The sequence below is a fragment of the Salvia hispanica genome, chromosome 1 (genome assembly GCF_029641045.1).
Source record: "Salvia hispanica isolate PSC_SH4W2 chromosome 1, Shi_PSC_v1, whole genome shotgun sequence".
In the NCBI taxonomy this organism is placed as follows: domain Eukaryota; kingdom Viridiplantae; phylum Streptophyta; class Magnoliopsida; order Lamiales; family Lamiaceae; genus Salvia; species Salvia hispanica.
The window spans coordinates 19,568,113-19,585,406 of record NC_142692.1 but is presented as its reverse complement, the minus strand read 5'-3'; the positions used below and the strand labels follow the sequence as shown (position 1 = coordinate 19,585,406).

Sequence of the window (17,294 nt, the reverse complement as noted above, 5' to 3'; positions counted from 1 at the left end):
ATCCCGATTGTTGAATCTATTTTAGTGTACTCAATAAGTTAATACACTTCAATGTCAATTTATAAATCATTAATACAGTTGGAGATTCAAATCGTTACCGGTCATCATTTATCATAAGTCAATACTCAATAGACATTTACACATTTGTTTTCTTGTAGGTGATCCTTACCGCTGTTATATATCCATCTTTTTTTTTTGGAACGATTTATTTCTACTTCCAACCATTTGACACGGATATGTTATTATTGAAGCACGAGGAAATAAATTGGGGTACCAAGTTAAATTTTTACTTCGTTTAGCAACGAAAATACTCATGTTTATGAACACATTTTCCTCAAAATGATCCGTTTATGCATTGATTTTGTAGCCATGGTTAGATATGAATAGAATCTGATATAGCTATACCTAAACATTATTCCTACGAGTTGTGATCAACGTTGAACTAATTTTAATGATCGAACTAGAGATCTAATATGATTCATTTTTAATAATTGTGTGGTCATAATAATTCATCCAAAAATTACCAAATTGTATTATTTTATTCATATAAAAATGGTTGAAGGGTATAATTGTAAAATACTCAATTTGTTCATGTGCTCTCATTAGCCGCAGCGAGAACGTCTCTAGCCCTCTCATCATGCCGCACGCCGGTGGCGGCGGTCAGCTCCGCTGCGGCATCGGTGCAGCGACGGCGGCGGACAATGACAATGGAGGGATGCTCGAGCGGCAACAGTGACGAATGGCTTGGCCGACAGCAGAGGGCGCTGCACCACGACTAGCGGCGTCCAGCAGTACTACGATGCTGCAACCGGCGGCGACGCTGAGGCATGTGACATTGAGACTGACCGTCCATTGGAGGCAGCAGGAGTCGCGACGGCGGCCTGACCGGAAGGGGCAGCCGACTGAGACGATGGAGGAATACTTTATTCACTTTTCAGGAGTCTGCGAAAAATAAATATATTTTAGGAATACTTTATTCACTTTTCTACTTTATTCTCTTTACGTCTTCCTCTCTCTTATTTTTCTCTTGATTTATCACAATAAATATTTTTTTCTTAAATTCCGTGTTGAAAAGAAACGCCTCAACTATAAGCAGAATGAAGGGTTTGAAGATAATTTTTTCTCTTCTGAATATAATACTCCATGTCGGCGGTGGATCTACAGTGGTACATACTTCCTCGTCCACGATTAAGTATCTAAGTTTCTTTTTCCGTTCGTCCACAAATAAGTGTCTCATTTACTCTTTAATACTTTTGGTATCGGACCTCTCATTCCACTATAACTCATCTCACTCACATTTCATTTTAAAAACTAATACTCCTTCCGTCCCAATGTAGTTGAGTTATTTTCTTATTTGACAAAAGTTTTTCTCTCTCTAATTAATTAAACATTGAAAAAGTGGATGGTTGGATTGAGTGATGCTGATAAACATGGACTTAGTTATACACTATGTTTTGGTCCATATTGAACTCATCAATTAGTTCTAAGTGTGATTAGCCGTTAATTGGACCTCTATTCATGGACGAACTAATATGTAAAAATAAGGCTCCTATTCGTAGATGAAGGAAATATTATTTAGGAACAATATCTGTCACGAATAATTTTTTCAAGTAATTGTAAGGGACCAATTTAAAATTTTAGTGTTATTCAAAAGTATTATAAACAATTAAGTTTTTATCGGTAATAAATACTCCATCCGTCTTACAATAAATGACACACGTGGGTAAAGACATGAGATTTTAGGGGATGTTAGATTATGTGTTAATGAAGACAGAAAATAGTATATTTATATTAATGTGAGAGATGACTTTTTCTAATAGATGAAATTGTGACATGTACTCCATCTGTCTTCACTTAAGATGTATACCTTTCTTGTTTAGTTTGTCTCATTTAAGATGTTCACTTCCTTATTAAAACATTCAACTATATTTTCTCTCTACTTACTTCACCTAAAACCCAAAAATCTTGTGTCATTCAAGAATGTGGACATCTTGAGTGGGATGGAGAGAGTATTATGGATGGAGGGAGTAAGATTAAATGTCTTGAGTTTTGTCTTTTAATAGTAGTATTCCCTCCGTCCAACCACACGTGATGAATTTCTTTTGGGCATGAGATTTAAAGAAATTATATTTATTGAGTTAAAGTGCAGTGAATAAAGTATGAGAGAAAAAAAATAGGTGAAATAAAAATAATAATAAAGTAAGAAAGATGAAATAAAGTAAGAGCGATAGAAAATGCAACGTTTTTATTGTTTGAACCCTAACTACAATTATAATTATATTCCTGAAAATCAATGAACTTAAATCTCCACACATCTATCAAAATTCGTGGTATACCGCTCATCTGCCCACGCTTAACCTAGCGTTCAAAAATCTTGACAGTATTTTTCGTGTGAAATGTTTCGGGAGCCGAATGCTATCATGTTAATTCAACTCTTTGAATATTTTTAAATTTTATATGAAAATTCTAAAATGGAGTAAATACATGAATATCATTAAATTTTAGTTTTATTATCTTTACGACAATCATTATATACTTTTTTGAAACGTATACTAATTACGTCAGCCCAATTCTTTAAAATATTTCTAAATACTAGTATATGAAAATTCTAAAAAGGAGTAAATACATGAATACCACTAAATTTTAGGTTTTATTAACTTTATTTAAAATAAAATGATTTTTACTGAAAACTCCAAATTATTATTGATGTGAAATTTGAAGATACTCTTGAAAAACTCTTGAGCATAAACAATTTTCACTCTATTATTCAAACTACTTTAAGTGATCAAAACTTACATTTATATATAAAATGAAGTTTATCAATAAAAAATATAAATAGTAACGAGACAAAAACTCTAATTGGGAGAACATCACAAAGTGACGACAAACGGTTGGATTATGAAACTATAAGTTTTGGATTATTTGTCGCATCTTCAAATTAAAATAGCTAATAAGTTACTATATGGTACTTCCCTCTGTCCATAAAAATTGAGTCACTTCATTTTTTTCACTCATTTTAAAAAAATCATAATAAATAGTTATAATGGATAAATAGTTAAAGTAAAATCAAGAATAACGTAGATAAGAGTCTTCTCTACATTATTTTCAAATTTACTTTACTATTTATCCACTTTAACTATTTATTACGATTTTTTTTTAAAACGAGTGCACAAAATTAAATGACTAAACTTTTATGGGACAGATGGAGTATTATTTACCAAAATGGTAGAAAAATTAAATTTTTGTGAAATTTGTCATTTTATGATACTCCATCTGTCCGCGAATAGGAGTCCCGTTTTTCCATTTTAGTCCGTCCGCGAATAGAAGTCCCGGTTCACTTTTACCATAAATGGTAATAGAGTCACACCTTCCACTAACTCATTTCACTCACATTTAATTTAAAATTAATACTCCCCCCCGTCCCCTATTAAGAGTCACACTTTTCCATTTCGGTCCGTCCCCAATTAAGAGTCACATTTCATTTTTACCATAAATGGTAAGTAGGTCTCACATTCCACTAACTCAATTCACTCACATTTTATTATTAAACCAATATTAAAAAATGGGTCCCACATTCCACTAACTTTTTCAAACAAACTTTTCTTTACATTTCTTAAAACTCGTGCCCAGTCAAAGTGTGACTCCTAATGGGGGACGGAGGGAGTATATATAAATGAGACTTCTATTTCACTAACTTTTTTCCACCCATTTTTTCTTAACATTTTTTAAAATCCGTGTAACATGATGGACTCCTAATGGCGGAGGGAGTGTATATAAATTCTTCTTCATTGAAGAATCGTGTAACATGATGGCTCCTCGGGGGAACTCTAGTGATGGAGATGGATCAGGTGAGGGCTTCAGGTGGACTGATTTATTTGGAAGCAGTTCCCCTGAAGCCAGTGTCAACCAACCGGCCCCGGACTCTCCCAACCCTGGTGAACCCGCAGCGCCTATTGCTGATGCTGAGGTTTATCATCCGTTACAGGAGGACGTACAGAGGCGTCGGGAGCTCAGTGATCGCCTGGGCTTAAATACTATTGGGCGTCCCTTGCCCAAAGATCTTTTTGAGTCCATAATTGACACCCAATTCAAGAGGGAGCATTCTATCCTAATGGTAAGGCATTCTCATTGCCTTATAGAAGGCTTCTGGATGCCATTTCTAGGAAGGAATTCGAACTGGACTTTGGTGGGATAAAAAAAAAGAGAGACTGGTAAAGCACGGGGCAAAATCATTTTATATACGGAGGATGTTTGGCAACCATTAATTATTACAAGGACGAGTTCATCAGCTGATTAGTTAGGTAGCTCGAGCCAAAGGCGACAGTGAGGCCCCCTAGTTCAAAGCTTACTTGGGCTGGGGGGGGGGGGGGGAAGGAGAGTGGGTAAGCGGGCTCCTTCCACCAAATTACTACTTTCAATTTCACGTTCAAAAAACGGAGTCAATCCGACGCGTTGTATTGCTTTGATGGTCCATTGGATGATTCTGACTCAATCCGGCGCGAATCCCCTATATACAAGGAGTCTTACCTGGGGATCCGTAGTAGAGAGTCGAATCATCGGACTCGGCGATCTGTGGTAGGTAGCCCTTGAAGAGTAGGAAAAGGCAGTGCGGGTGAAGAAGCGGCTCCATACTGGGGAGATAACTTGGAGATTGTTAAGAGTTTCGCCGGCAAAGGGCAATATTCTCGCCTTCTTGTCTAACCCAATAAGAACTAAAATAAAGGAGTTTATCTTACTTTCTGGAACGAAGCCTATTCAGGCGTCAGGCGGATAGAATCATTTCGTATTGTGTGACAAACCTCTTCAAATAAAGCAATTTCAAAACAAAATAGAATAAGAATAAAAGGCTTAGTTTGAGTTCTGACTATAGCTGCAACCTATCTCATATTGGGGAGACGATCAAACTCGAAATTTCATAAGAGAATAAATCTCTGACGCCTAAAACTCCCATGCCTTTCTTGGTTGGCCCAAGGCTTGGGCCTTGGAGTATCCAAGACAAGTCTTTCTTCATTTTCAGAGGAAGAAGCGGAACTACAAGAAAGCTTTCTTTATCTTTGATTTATGGATAACCAATTCATTTTCAAATATAGTTGGGAGATTTTACCCAAGAAATGGGTAAAAAAAATGGAAAGATCGGAACATGGGAATAGATCTGATACCAATACGGACTACCCATTTCAATTGTTGTGCTTTCTTAAATTGCATACCTATACAAGGGTTCAAGTTTCGATCGATATTTGCGGAGTTGATTATCCCTCTCGAAAACGAAGATTTGAAGTGGTCTATAATTTACTGAGTACTCGGTATAACTCACGCATTCGTGTACAACCCAGTGCAAACGAAGTAACACGAATATCTCCGGTAGTAAGTCTATTTCCATCAGCCGGCCGGTGGGAGCGAGAAGTTTGGGATATGTTTGGTGTTTCTTCCATCAATCATCCGGATCTACGCCGTATATCAACAGATTATGGTTTCGAGGGTCATCCATTACGAAAAGACCTTCCTCTGAGTGGATATGTGGAAGTACGCTATGATGATCCAGAGAAACGTGTGGTTTCTGAACCCATTGAGATGACCCAAGAATTTCGCTATTTCGATTTTGCTAGTCCTTGGGAACAGCGTAGCGACGGCAAATTCCAAATCAGACACAGAATAGGTCCAGTCCAGGAGACAAATCAATAGGAAATGCTATTTCTTTTTTTCGTAAGAATAAGAATTCACTTCTATGAAATGAAAGAGTTTCACCGGAATTGCCTTGATCGTCGGATATCATGAGAAAGAAATAGGAAGAACGAACGATTTCCTGCAATTCTTTCCAATATGGAATGAGTAAAGAATCAAGCTACAAGTCTCGATCTATATGAAAGGCACTGGTTTTTTTGTCTTTCTTTCGGTTTCATTGATAGCAGAAAAACGGACTCTAACTCTATAGGGGCGCTAGCGCTTGACTAATAAAAAAATGGCAAGAGAAATATCGATGGAGGAAAAGAGGGCAGGGATTCTCTACAATGACCCTGTAGACCAATTGAAAGGGATGTAGCGCAGCTGGGTAGCGCCTTTGAGGAAATGTCACGGGTTCAACAAATCCTGTCATCCCTACCTATTCTTCTCCTCTGGGCAGTAACGAGGGATCCATTGAGATCGATTCAAATTAGATATACATATTTGGACTATATACATGCAAGATGTGTATTGGGGGTACAAAAAGAATCCTTTTTCTTTACAGTCGTATCTACTGTGATAAGAAAGCGTTCTTAGTTCAGTTCGGTAGAACGTGGGTCTCCAAAACCCGATGTTGTAGGTTCAAATCCCACAGAGCGTGATTTTTTCTTCATGTATCAAGAAGCCTATAAGCTATGTAAGCTAAGATGGGGAGAGCGCTTTCTCCCCGACGGCAGTCAGATTAGATTATATAGGGTGACTTAGCTTTGAATTTTCTTCGCAAAGAAGAAAAGAAGGAGACAACAGAGAACAAGTACTAATCCACCAGCTTTGAACATAGATGCTGGTGCACATCGATGCTAACTTCGTTCCATCGCCTTACTTACTACATCTCGGCTTTAGCCTCTCGAGAGTATGCTTTCCCGCTTCCTTCTCATAGGTTCGTGGAAGTTCCTTTCCCGGCTTTAGTTTAGAGAGGAAGTATAAGTATAATAGTCAGACGTTCATGGCATCTAGGTCAAGTCAACCGACAAAGCGGCTCTTCATCCGTCGGTTTTACTGGATCTTGCTATGACTATGACTATGGATTCACTTCTTTCTTTTTATGGGAAATCCTTCTATCAAGATCTCCACTTTCAGTTCTACTTCGGGGATATCAACCCACCTACTAGAAAGCGCTTCAGCAGGCAGATTCAACTTATTCTTCCAACTCTGATCTCACCAATACTAAATTCAACACCCTGTAGCTGTAGGGAACCGGAATACAAGCCTTTACGGAAAAGATTCATATTTTGCCGGGAAGATTTGAGGAGATCAATTCACACAAGGGAAAGACACTAGTCCTGGATTCCATTCAAGAGTTCCTTCTTTCTTTCATTAAGTTCGTTCGGAGAAGACGAGTATAGTCTTAAGTTCCCTTATTCCTTTTTGATGTTGTTAAGCCAAGAGCGCAAAGCGTATGCACGAAATGAGAGCTAGAGGAATGGGAAGACAAGAGAATGCCCGGGTACTCCATCTACCAAAAGAAATGATTGAAATAGAGCGAAGAATGGAAAGGCAGGCTGCGAAGGCGCTGACTCAAAGGCTGATAGGATTGAACTGAAAGGGAAAAGGAAATAGGCTAAGTAAGAGCATTGCCCATCAGGGGCTGCGAGGACAGGAGCTAGAAGAGCTAAACCAAAATAAAATGGCTATAGAAGGCTAGCTTTCTGTCGAGTCTGTCCAGGGGGCCATGGACCGGCTGTGCTTCTTCTATACAATAGACCTGCTTCTCTTTCCTCAACCTTCCTTACTTTTTCCCGAATTACTCACTACTCCTTGCTGGTGGGTTTACTTCTACAGTACAACGCGGGGACTTATCTATTCTATATCTTTCCTTACTTCTAATAGAACCTGGAGACTAGCTATAGCTCTTCTCTTGCGCGCTTCCCTGCTTTAGCTCGCCACTCCACTTATGCTTCTTCTCTTTGTTAAAGATGGTTTTAGAAGATAAATTTTCAAGGAATGTATGAGGCAACCAAGGGTAGTTGCGGAACTGCCTTCTTTCTTTGATCTGGAGCTGCGTCTTTTGTAGTCGGTCGGCTTGTGATGAGGGCTACTCTCCTGAGGCCTCATAGTAAGGGTTCGAGTCATACTCTTAAACCGTCATTGCGGTCGATTGGTGGCGTGTGTGATCCTTTTCGCCCGAAAGATACGTATCGTTGATATGATAAACGAATACGTATCTAGGTTTACGTATCACACTGCTGCCAATGTGACCTTGGTAGGATATGAAAATCCTATATTGTCTAGTGAAACTTCATGGATTCACGGCTCACTGCGTAGAGGCATCTGCTTTACTTAAAGACTGCTAACGATATCCGAACAGAACAGTGCTTGTGTCAGAAAATGAGCCAAACAAACCTCGCGCTCACAGCAGGACAAAACATAAATATGGAACTTCATGGGAAGCAACTAACGTAGAAAAAGAGGAATAGAATGCAAACTTCGAGTAGCACTCGTAGACAAATGCCACAGAAGGAACAGAATATGCATCGAGCAGAGAAGAGGCCAAAGCTACCTGCAGCACACTAGCACATTCATTGATGCATCGAATGCTAGTGTTTTCGCCTTATCCGCGGTTAGAGAATCCTCTGTCGGGATAAAGGCAGTTTTCTCTTTTTGAAAAAAAGAAATGAACCTCCTTCCTTCATCTCAGATACACAGTGAATTGCGGAGCAAAGACCTTTGATATTAATGGAAATAGGAATATAATATTTCAAAGAGCTGTTAGCAGGGCTTGTTCACGAGTAGGCAGCACATGAACTAGAAGAAGCCACAGACAGAACAGAATCGCTTGGTAAAGAAGGAGGTCCGGGAGAAAGAAGTCTACATCCATGAACTGAGATACGTATTCGTTTATCATATCAACGATACGTAACAAGAGATACGTATCTTTTCACTTCACTCCAGTCGCTTATGCTTGAGAAAGAAAACAACTAAGAAACTAGTTGTTTAGCTTATTGTCGCTTTACTTGACTAGAACTTTCCCTCGGTAATCACTTCACTTATTGATGAATCTTAATAAATTACTTATGTAAAGTAGTTCGGTTAGATCACTTGACTCTTTTCCTTTGTTTGATCAAGGGGATCGAAGGGAGTGCGATAGGGCATCATCTATCCGGGTCGGTGTCGGACTCCTTTGTGAATCAGTCCCTTTCCTTTTCTTCAAGAGTTCGGTTAGTTGATCGAGAAAGCGGCAGGACTGTCAAGCTTAGCCTTGAGTTGGACTGCGGTCCCGCGAAGCTGGTATCCTCAGACCGCCTACGAGACTTTACTTTCCGACTGTCGAAGGAAGGAAGTTCACTTTTTAATGATCAGAAATTTCATAAGAGAAGAGAAATTCATAATCAATCAAGCGTGAAAAGAATCAATAAGACGAAGAAATGTTAGAAGGAGCTAAGTTAATAGGTGCGGGAGCTGCAACAATCGCTTTAGCTGGAGCTGCAGTCGGAATTGGAAACGTATTCAGTTCTTTGATTCATTCGGTAGCTCGAAATCCATCATTAGCTAAACAGTTATTTGGTTATGCCATCTTGGGCTTTGCTCTTACCGAAGCAATTAGTCATAAATAGGACTCCTAATGGCGGACGGAGGGAGTATTATTTACAAAAATGATAGAAAAATTTGATTTTTGTGAAATTTGCTTTATACGCACTAATAACCCTTTTAATATATATACAAATGAGATAAAATGTCGCGCTCGTATGCATGATAATTATTCAAAGACTAGAGTCCAAAATTGATTAGGTACACTTGTTCAAAATATTTTTTGATTATGTACATTAAATATGTTTTGATCCATATTTTAATAGTTTCGTCAAAAATGAACATTTAGCATACATTTTCACAAAAATACTTATTTAGTGCTACACAATTAGTTATAGACAATATGTTGATCCATATTGGACTAATGAGTAAGGTTAAATGTATGAATTAAATGTGTTGAGTTTTGTCTTTTATCATGAAGTCTATTTCGTCTTCCGCTTCTTCCCATACTCCGACACAAAGCGGAGAATATTAACTATCTCTTCCTACTTTTTAGAGAGAGAAAGAGAAGAAGTGAAACTGCGATGTCTCCGTCGGTGGTGGTTGTGGGAGTGAAGGCAGACTGCCGTAGTAAAGAGCTGCTGACGTGGGCGCTGGTGAAAGTCGCCAACTCCGGCGATCGCGTCATTGCTCTCTGCATCATCCACCCCGACGCTGGTCAGCCTTCGATTTCATCGTATTTATACCTTATGCACCTAATTTGGGAAATCAGTTTGCGCCATAGTATTTTTTTTATCCTCCCTTGTAAATGCAGTTTTGTTGCTTTTTAATTCCTCTCTGCTTTTAATTTTGAGAAGATAGAACGATTATGCTATCACTGCTCAAGAATTTCGACTCACTGCTGGCTGCATTTCAAGGTTTCTGTAACCTAAAACAGGTGTCTTTCATATTCCCTTTCTATTGTTTTTCTATTAATCGGTTGTGATAAAGGATTTGCCACGCATTCTTTAGACTACTCCCTCCGTTACGCGATTTAAGAAAAATTGTATTAAGTGAGCTAAGTAAAGGAAATATAAAGTAAGAAATGAAAAAGGTTAGAGATGAAGAGAGAAGAAATTTGTTAACTTTTGCTAAAAAAGGAAATGACTCCACTACTGCGGAACAGAGGGAGTATTGTGTAGAGTGGCTTGTGGTATTTGTCTTTCTTTATTCGTGTATTTGTTATGTATTGTTGGGAATTTATGCAGGAAATTTAGTTCCATTGTTGATTTCAGGAACGTCTACACTTGTATTATAATCTTTATGTCGAGTTTACATTTTTTGCTTATCATGTGGAGTAATTTTTTAGTACAGAGCATGGGAGAAGATGATTTCTATATTTAAGAGACAAATCAGGCTGCTAATAATGTACAAGATGATGTTAGGTGGATCTAAAGCTCAAGGTCTGTAGAGGATCTCCAGTTCGGAAAATATTGTCCAGGGAGGCAGCGTCTTGTGGTGCAACGAGTTTAGTACTTGGTACATCGAGAGCCAACACCGCACTTCGATCCAAAACCTCTCTTGCCAAGTCATGTGCCAAGAGTCTCCAAAATAATATTTCAGTTATATGTGTTGACAATGGTAAGATTATGTTCCAAAGTGAATCCAGATACAGAAGAAGGAAGACTTTTCCCGATAGCCCTTTTAGCCTACCGCCCCAGAGAATCTCGATGGCTCTAGTACCTTGTAAAACTCAAGAAATGGTTGTCCGGAGATCAGGGTGGATGTTACTTCGCAGGACGTTTCTACATGGAAGCAGAGGTTTTGAATATGCAACTTCTAAGAAATCATCAGTGATGCATTGGCTATCGAAACTGCCAAGCCGGCAATCTGTTGCACCTATTTATCCTGATCAGAAGCAGTTCAGTGCATCCAACAAGATTTTCTCAGACGAACTTGGAAATCTTCAAGAGAAATACTCAAACAAATGTCGGGTGTTTAGCTTCCAAGAACTCTCATTAGCAACGAATAATTTCATACCCGGTTTGTCCTCTGAACTGTTCTTTGTTATAACGTTTCATTTTCACTATTGGAGGTTTTATAAACTAGACCAAACTATATTTTCAGAATATTTGATTGGAAAAGGGGGAAGCAGCCAGGTCTACAAAGGCTGTCTACCAGGAAGCAGGGAAATAGCTGTTAAAATTCTGAAGCCATCAAACTATGTACTGGAACATTTTGTTTCAGAAATCGAAATCCTTACGTCTTTCTGCCACAAAAATATTATCTCTTTAGTTGGCTTCTGTTATACTGAAGACCAACTACTTTTGGTGTATAATCTTTTAACCAGAGGATGCTTAGAAGAGAATCTCCATGGTATTTACCTGTTTATTTATATAATTTTGAACTTGGAATTACTATCATTGCTGTTAACAGATATGGTACTCAATATGTGCTTTGGATTAGGTTGTCGCGTATCTCGAGATCAATTTGGTTGGGGGAAGAGGTATAAGATTGCTTTGGGAGTTGCTGAGGCATTGGATGCATTGCATAATACAGCTGAGCCAATCATCCATAGAGATGTAAAATCTTCGAATATCCTTCTTTTGGATGATTTTAGGCCACAGGTACCATGCAATTTATAGTTGTTCCAAATTCTGCAATTTATTTATCTCTGTGCTCTTTTCATTCCCCTTACAGCTATCGGACTTTGGGCTTGCCACATGGAAATCGAGCTGTTCTCATGATATGGATACCTCTGATGTTGCTGGAACATTTGGGTAAGTTATATAGTCTCAGTGTGATCAGTTGCCAAATTTGCACATAACATGCTATTAAATGCAGCTACTTAGCTCCAGAGTGTTTCATGCACGGGGAACTGAATGAAAAGATTGATGTCTATGCATTCGGTGTTGTACTCCTTGAGCTCTTGTCGGGTAAAAAGGCTATTGATAATGGACTACCAAAGGGCCAGGAAAGCTTGGTTGTGTGGGTGAGTATCTACTTTCAACATGAACTAATTTTGTGTATCTCAGTTTTCCAAGGGCGTATGAATAGGTCTCGTTTTATTTCATTTTCGCGTATTTATCCGTTTAAACACAAAGGCTTTACTGTCAACGTATCTTTTACAAAAATAACAGGCAAAACACATTCTGAAGGAAGGGAAAATCTCAGAACTGCAAGATCCCAGTTTGGGGGATGCTTACGACCGCAATCAATTTGAGAATGTGGTTTTAGCTGCAACCATTTGTATCAGACACAGAGCACAATCTCGTCCTGCTATTAACCTCGTAAGTATTATTATTTAAGTCGCGGATAGTGTTAAAACTTGTGATAAGATTAATTAATTTATGAACTTAAACAGGTTCTCAAACTCCTTCAAGGGGACTCAGACGTTATAGAATGGGCGAGACAGGACAGAGATATCGATTATATGATGACCGATGAGCAATCTGCAACAGATATCCAGTCCTTCATCAATCTTGCATTACTTGATTTGGAAGATGAAACTGCGTTTACAAGCATTGTTGGGCAGAATGTCCCGGTGGAGGACTAGTTAGTCCTCTAGCTTCGACCAAATCATCCTCTCGGTCTCGAATGAGAGGATCAGAATCAGAAGCCTTTCACTTCCTCATCAACCTAACTATCAGGAGCTGGTTCTGCTTCTGATTCCTAATTTTCGAGATTCTTTGATGATGTAGCAAAATTGCTACTGAATTGCATCTCTATTTATATTTCAAAAGCGGTTATGGTTTTTTTTTTATAATTTTTTTTATGTAAAGTTTGAGTGTATAGCTCTGTTGTAGTTGAACAATTTATGTATATCTACATTTGTGAAATCTGTTGTGAATATGTAACTTTGGAAATAGCGAGACTTCAAGTTCCGTTGTGTTAGAGAATCAGACCAACAGCCTAAGCCAAAACTCACCCCACCAAATTTAAATCGATCAACTATAAGTATAGAATCAAATTGAAATTCTGCTTAATGCCAATTATCATGCTAAAAACAAATTGTACTCCCTACGTCTCGAGCTATTTGATGCGTTTCCTTTTGGTACCTTTTTTTTTAAAAATAATACTCCACATTCTCACAAAAATATGCATTTTCTAATTTTAGAAACTTTTTTTCTCTCTAATAAGGTGTGACTCATTCTTGATTAACAATATTTCAATTACTATACAAATTTTGTGCATTAAAACTCACACCTAACCAAGATTGCATACTCTTGTAGGATAAAAGGATTCTATACAATTAAAGTTGAGAGAGAAAATTAAAAAAAGAGAATAATTTAGATAAGGAAACGCATCAAGTAGCCTGCTATAGAGGGAGTGATATATTACTCCCTCCATCCCAATCTAAGTGGAACATTTTTGATTTGATATGAGATTTTATCCAATGTTATTTTGTGAATTGTAGGGATCAGATCACCACGGACTCACTAATTACCGGGACCTCTTTTTGTATACCACAATCTGAGATGACTAATCTCATAGAAAGAAGCCGTAATACAAAGGATTACAAGATTACACAATTACTTAGTACAATCTAAACAAATCAGAAACCCTAGCTACTAATCAATCCTCAACATAGACTGATTCTCAAGCTCCATCCACTTGTTAACCTGCACACTAAGTAGAGCTATTAGTAATCAATACAAGATCCCTAAGGATCTAAATCAGAACCAAAAGAGACTAAGGTAGCGTAAGTCAGAAGGTGGCTCAGGTCACAACAACGACTATACCAGACCAAGAACCTCACCACACGCTACAACCAGTAAGTCACAAGGTGAGAAACTGTCGAACACAGGCGCCGGAAACACAAGTCTCACCGACTACCACCAGTTCGCAACCACGACTCTCAAACATCACCAAACTTACGGATCTTCCTCGTTCTACACAAGATCTCTCACACCGAACACCCAATCGAGAAGGATCTGAAACCCTAGGTTAGATCCGACACCAAACTCTAAAGGAAACCGAGAGAGTAACCTAACTCCAAAGCTTCACAGATAGAATCCACTAAAACTCAGATTCATCGGAGGAAAACTGATGATCGGAGGAGAAGACCGGCTGTAACCGCCGTGAGTGTAGTGAGAGAAAGTAGAGAAAAGGAAGAGAGAAATCACACTTCAGAGACTGAGAGAGAGAGTAGTGAATAGAAAGAGAGAGGAAAAGGAAGTGACTCCTCTCTTAATTTACAAACAAAACGCAGCCCTGGATCCAACAGCTGTAGCTTGTGATCCGAGTTAGAGGGGGACATGTGGCGGCCATCGGTGAAACAGGTAAGTAACGGGCTGGGGTAAGCATTGGGCTGCCTACACAAAATTGTTGGGCCTCACATTTAATATAATTGGATTAACCCAATTCAATTAAATATAACAACCCAAACCAATTAGTCCACAAATAATTCAACATGAATTAAGTGGAGAGACAATAAATTAGAAAAGAGAATAAAATAGAGAAAATGATGTTTCTGTTTTCATAAATATACTCCCTTCGTCCGCGAATATGAGTCTCGTTCTTACATTTTGGTTTGTCTGCGAATAGGAGTCCCGGTTCGTAATTACCACCAATGGTAAAGATCCATATTCCACTAACTTTCTTCCACCCATATTTCTTAAAATTTCTTAAAACCTGTGCCAGAAAGGAATGAGACTCCTATTCGTGGACGGAGGGAGTATTATTTAGAGTGGACATCTCGAAAAGAAAAAAGTAGTATCACTTAAATTGAGATTGATGGAGTATTATTAATTTCACACCAATATTTTTAATATTTTTTTACTGAATTAGAATTGTCAAACGAGTTGTCTGGCTTAGCCTAGGCCCACCTCGCGCTAGAAGCATGGGGTTAGGCTTGACTAGGGGTGGATCGATACGATATACCGTATCGAAAACATCATACACATATCGTACCGAAAACTGTGGTATGACAAAATTTTATGCCGGTACCATACCGAATTTTCGGAATACCTCAATCCGGTATACCGAAAATTGGGTATGGTTAATTTTTGATACCGTTATTGCGGTATACCGTAATACCGTTATGCAAAATATATCTATTTTATACACAAAAGTTTAAAAGTAGGATTTTTTAGAGATTTTCTTTTTAATTCTCATTTATTATAAATATATTAAATATAATATAATATTTATATTTCATTTCAAAATATACTGAATTTTCGGTATATGCCAAGGAATTGGTATACCGGGTTGTAAGAAAATTGATACCATTATTTTACCAAAAGATTTCAGTACGTAATAAGGCTAATTTCATGCATTGGTTATAAGGTTAAATTTTGCGATTTCCCAGGGCTAACAAACCTTTTTGAGCCAGGTGTGTAGAGAAAATGACAGCCCCAGGAAGAAGACAGCGATCGCCTGGTGAAGGAAGCTGGCAAGGAAAATTGAGCAGAAGGATGAAGAGCTACTAGATTGAGGAGCATTGATTGGAGGGCAAAATAGGAATCACAAGAACAGTCTAGAAGCTCTATCCACTATAAAAAGGAGCACGCAATCAACATGAAAAAAAAGTCTTGATCATCACTTTTCAGCTCCTGGTTTAGTTTTCCAATTTCTCTCTACACACTCACGCACTTGGGGGAAATCTGAGGGGGATTTTCATTTCATCTGAAGTTTTTGGTGCAACACCGTCTCTACGGAGGCGAAGAAACAATTGTCTTTAATTTTCTGCCTACTTTTGGTACTCGCCGAGTCCTCGCTGTTCGAGGCTCGGCTTTGGTGTTGTTTCTATCGTTAGATATTTCGTATTTAGCAATGGATATGTTTGTTTATGTTCCGTTTATCTTATCGTGTTGTTTTGGGTTTGGTTTGCTGATTATTGTTGGATGATCTGAGTTTGAAGTTGTTTTGTAAGAAATTGTATGTGATCGGTTGAATCTACGTAGACTTGTGAGGATCGAAGATGGAAATGGTGTTTGGTTGTGGATGGCTTGGATCCGGAGTGGGTTAAGCGTCCTGTGGTTGGATCTGCTTGTTTGTGTTTCATTTAGTTGTTTAAATTCTGCATTCTCATTTTGCCTCGTCTAGTAGTTGTAGATCTGCTTTAGTTTTATCTGTTCTTAATTTCTGTCGGTTTAATTTGGTTTACGTTGTTTCGATTCTTGCTTTGCTCTGTTTTAGCTGGTTGTTTCGTGCAATATAATGGAGAAGATGATGTCGCTGTTAGTTAATTCTTTAGTTAGTTATTTTGCAGCTTTTTAGTCGTACTCTACCTTTTCAGAAAATGGTCCCCACGTTTAGCTTCTTTTCCGAGTCTAGGTTACTTTAAGAAATTGTTCATTAGATCTGGTAATTGTCTTGCTCTATTTCGATTTAATATGCATATTTTTAAGTCCATGCCTAGATCTAGCTGTTAGAGTAGAATATCTCAATCACCAAGTCTAGGAATTAGAGCTCAACCCCAAAATTGCGTGGCAGCAGCCAACAAAAAATAGTTCCCGAGTCTTCGAACGTGTTTACTTGCACATTCATCTCTGTGGATTCGATCCCTACTTCCATATACTAGGTTTTCTTAACTAAAGTGGGTTGAGGGTTTTTGAAGAGGGAGTTAAGGTAGCGATTGTGTGCCCAACGACAGGTAGCTTAAGGTTCTCTGAATTCCTAGACCCAGTGTCTAGCGGATCCCCTGGACCGAGGGTTTTCTTTATAAATTTCAGAACACTCTTTCGCAAACCATCATTAGCTTCTAACAACCCAAAAAAAAAATGGTTCTTCAGTATGGTATAAAAATTTATGGTATACTAAAAAAATCGGTTTTTCGGTATTTTTTCCATACGAGTGGTATTTCAATATTTTTTCCCCATCCATAGGCTTGAATGTTATCTACTTAGGGACCGATGGAGTATACAAAACCTCATATTCTGAAAACCTCGTACCAAGAAAATGTATTATTAGTAAGGGCCAGAGAGGAAGTATTTTGTTAAGATATAAAACCGCCTATTTGTGGGGTTTTAATATGGAGGAAATTAAAAAGTTTTATTTAATTCTAAAACTCAATAGTGGAGAAAGTGAAAAGTTTTGGAAGAGGCTCCTATGATTCTATTATTTGGAATATAAATATCCACTAACTTCTCTTTTTTCCATTCTATCAGCTTCCTTTTTTTTTC

General features: G+C 38.2%; 3 protein-coding genes and 1 non-coding gene across 4 annotated transcripts; all 4 read left to right on the top strand.

The window, feature by feature from the left end:
- Nucleotides 1–5,045: 5,045 nt before the first annotated feature.
- On the top strand, nt 5,046–5,702 carry LOC125219771 (NADH dehydrogenase [ubiquinone] iron-sulfur protein 3). Its single transcript, XM_089069909.1, has one exon. The coding sequence runs from the start codon at nt 5,062–5,064 to the stop codon at nt 5,680–5,682; it is 621 nt and encodes a 206-aa protein (XP_088926035.1). The 5' UTR covers nt 5,046–5,061; the 3' UTR covers nt 5,683–5,702.
- A 546-nt stretch (nt 5,703–6,248) lies between these two features.
- TRNAW-CCA (transfer RNA tryptophan (anticodon CCA)) lies at nt 6,249–6,322 on the top strand. Its single transcript has one exon. It is a non-coding gene; the product is annotated as a tRNA-Trp (tRNA).
- A 2,644-nt stretch (nt 6,323–8,966) lies between these two features.
- On the top strand, nt 8,967–9,621 carry LOC125221080 (ATP synthase subunit C family protein). The gene is made up of 2 exons (XM_048123210.2): nt 8,967–9,257; nt 9,568–9,621. Exons 1-2 carry the CDS (start codon nt 9,087–9,089, stop codon nt 9,619–9,621), a joined length of 225 nt encoding a protein of 74 aa, XP_047979167.2. The 5' UTR covers nt 8,967–9,086.
- Nucleotides 9,622–9,674: 53 nt separating this feature from the next.
- LOC125219770 (protein kinase STUNTED-like) lies at nt 9,675–13,034 on the top strand. Its single transcript, XM_048121827.2, has 9 exons — nt 9,675–9,906; nt 10,047–10,126; nt 10,614–11,211; nt 11,296–11,544; nt 11,635–11,795; nt 11,869–11,948; nt 12,013–12,160; nt 12,309–12,458; nt 12,533–13,034. The coding sequence occupies exons 1-9, from the start codon at nt 9,774–9,776 to the stop codon at nt 12,722–12,724; spliced, it is 1,791 nt and encodes a 596-aa protein (XP_047977784.1). The 5' UTR covers nt 9,675–9,773; the 3' UTR covers nt 12,725–13,034.
- The last annotated feature ends 4,260 nt before the right edge of the window (nt 13,035–17,294 follow it).

What these genes read in the sequence shown, in the direction of transcription:
- LOC125219771 (XM_089069909.1), top strand. Translation starts at nt 5,062, where the DNA reads ATGGATAACCAATTCATTTTCAAATATAGTTGGGAGATTTTACCCAAG.
- LOC125221080 (XM_048123210.2), top strand. Translation starts at nt 9,087, where the DNA reads ATGTTAGAAGGAGCTAAGTTAATAGGTGCGGGAGCTGCAACAATCGCT. An exon ending in TGGGCTTTGCTCTTACCGAA is followed by an intron (nt 9,258 to 9,567) that starts GCAATTAGTCAT and finishes ATACTTATTTAG; the next exon opens with TGCTACACAATTAGTTATAG.
- LOC125219770 (XM_048121827.2), top strand. Translation starts at nt 9,774, where the DNA reads ATGTCTCCGTCGGTGGTGGTTGTGGGAGTGAAGGCAGACTGCCGTAGT. An exon ending in AGGAAAGCTTGGTTGTGTGG is followed by an intron (nt 12,161 to 12,308) that starts GTGAGTATCTAC and finishes CAAAAATAACAG; the next exon opens with GCAAAACACATTCTGAAGGA. An exon ending in CTCGTCCTGCTATTAACCTC is followed by an intron (nt 12,459 to 12,532) that starts GTAAGTATTATT and finishes GAACTTAAACAG; the next exon opens with GTTCTCAAACTCCTTCAAGG.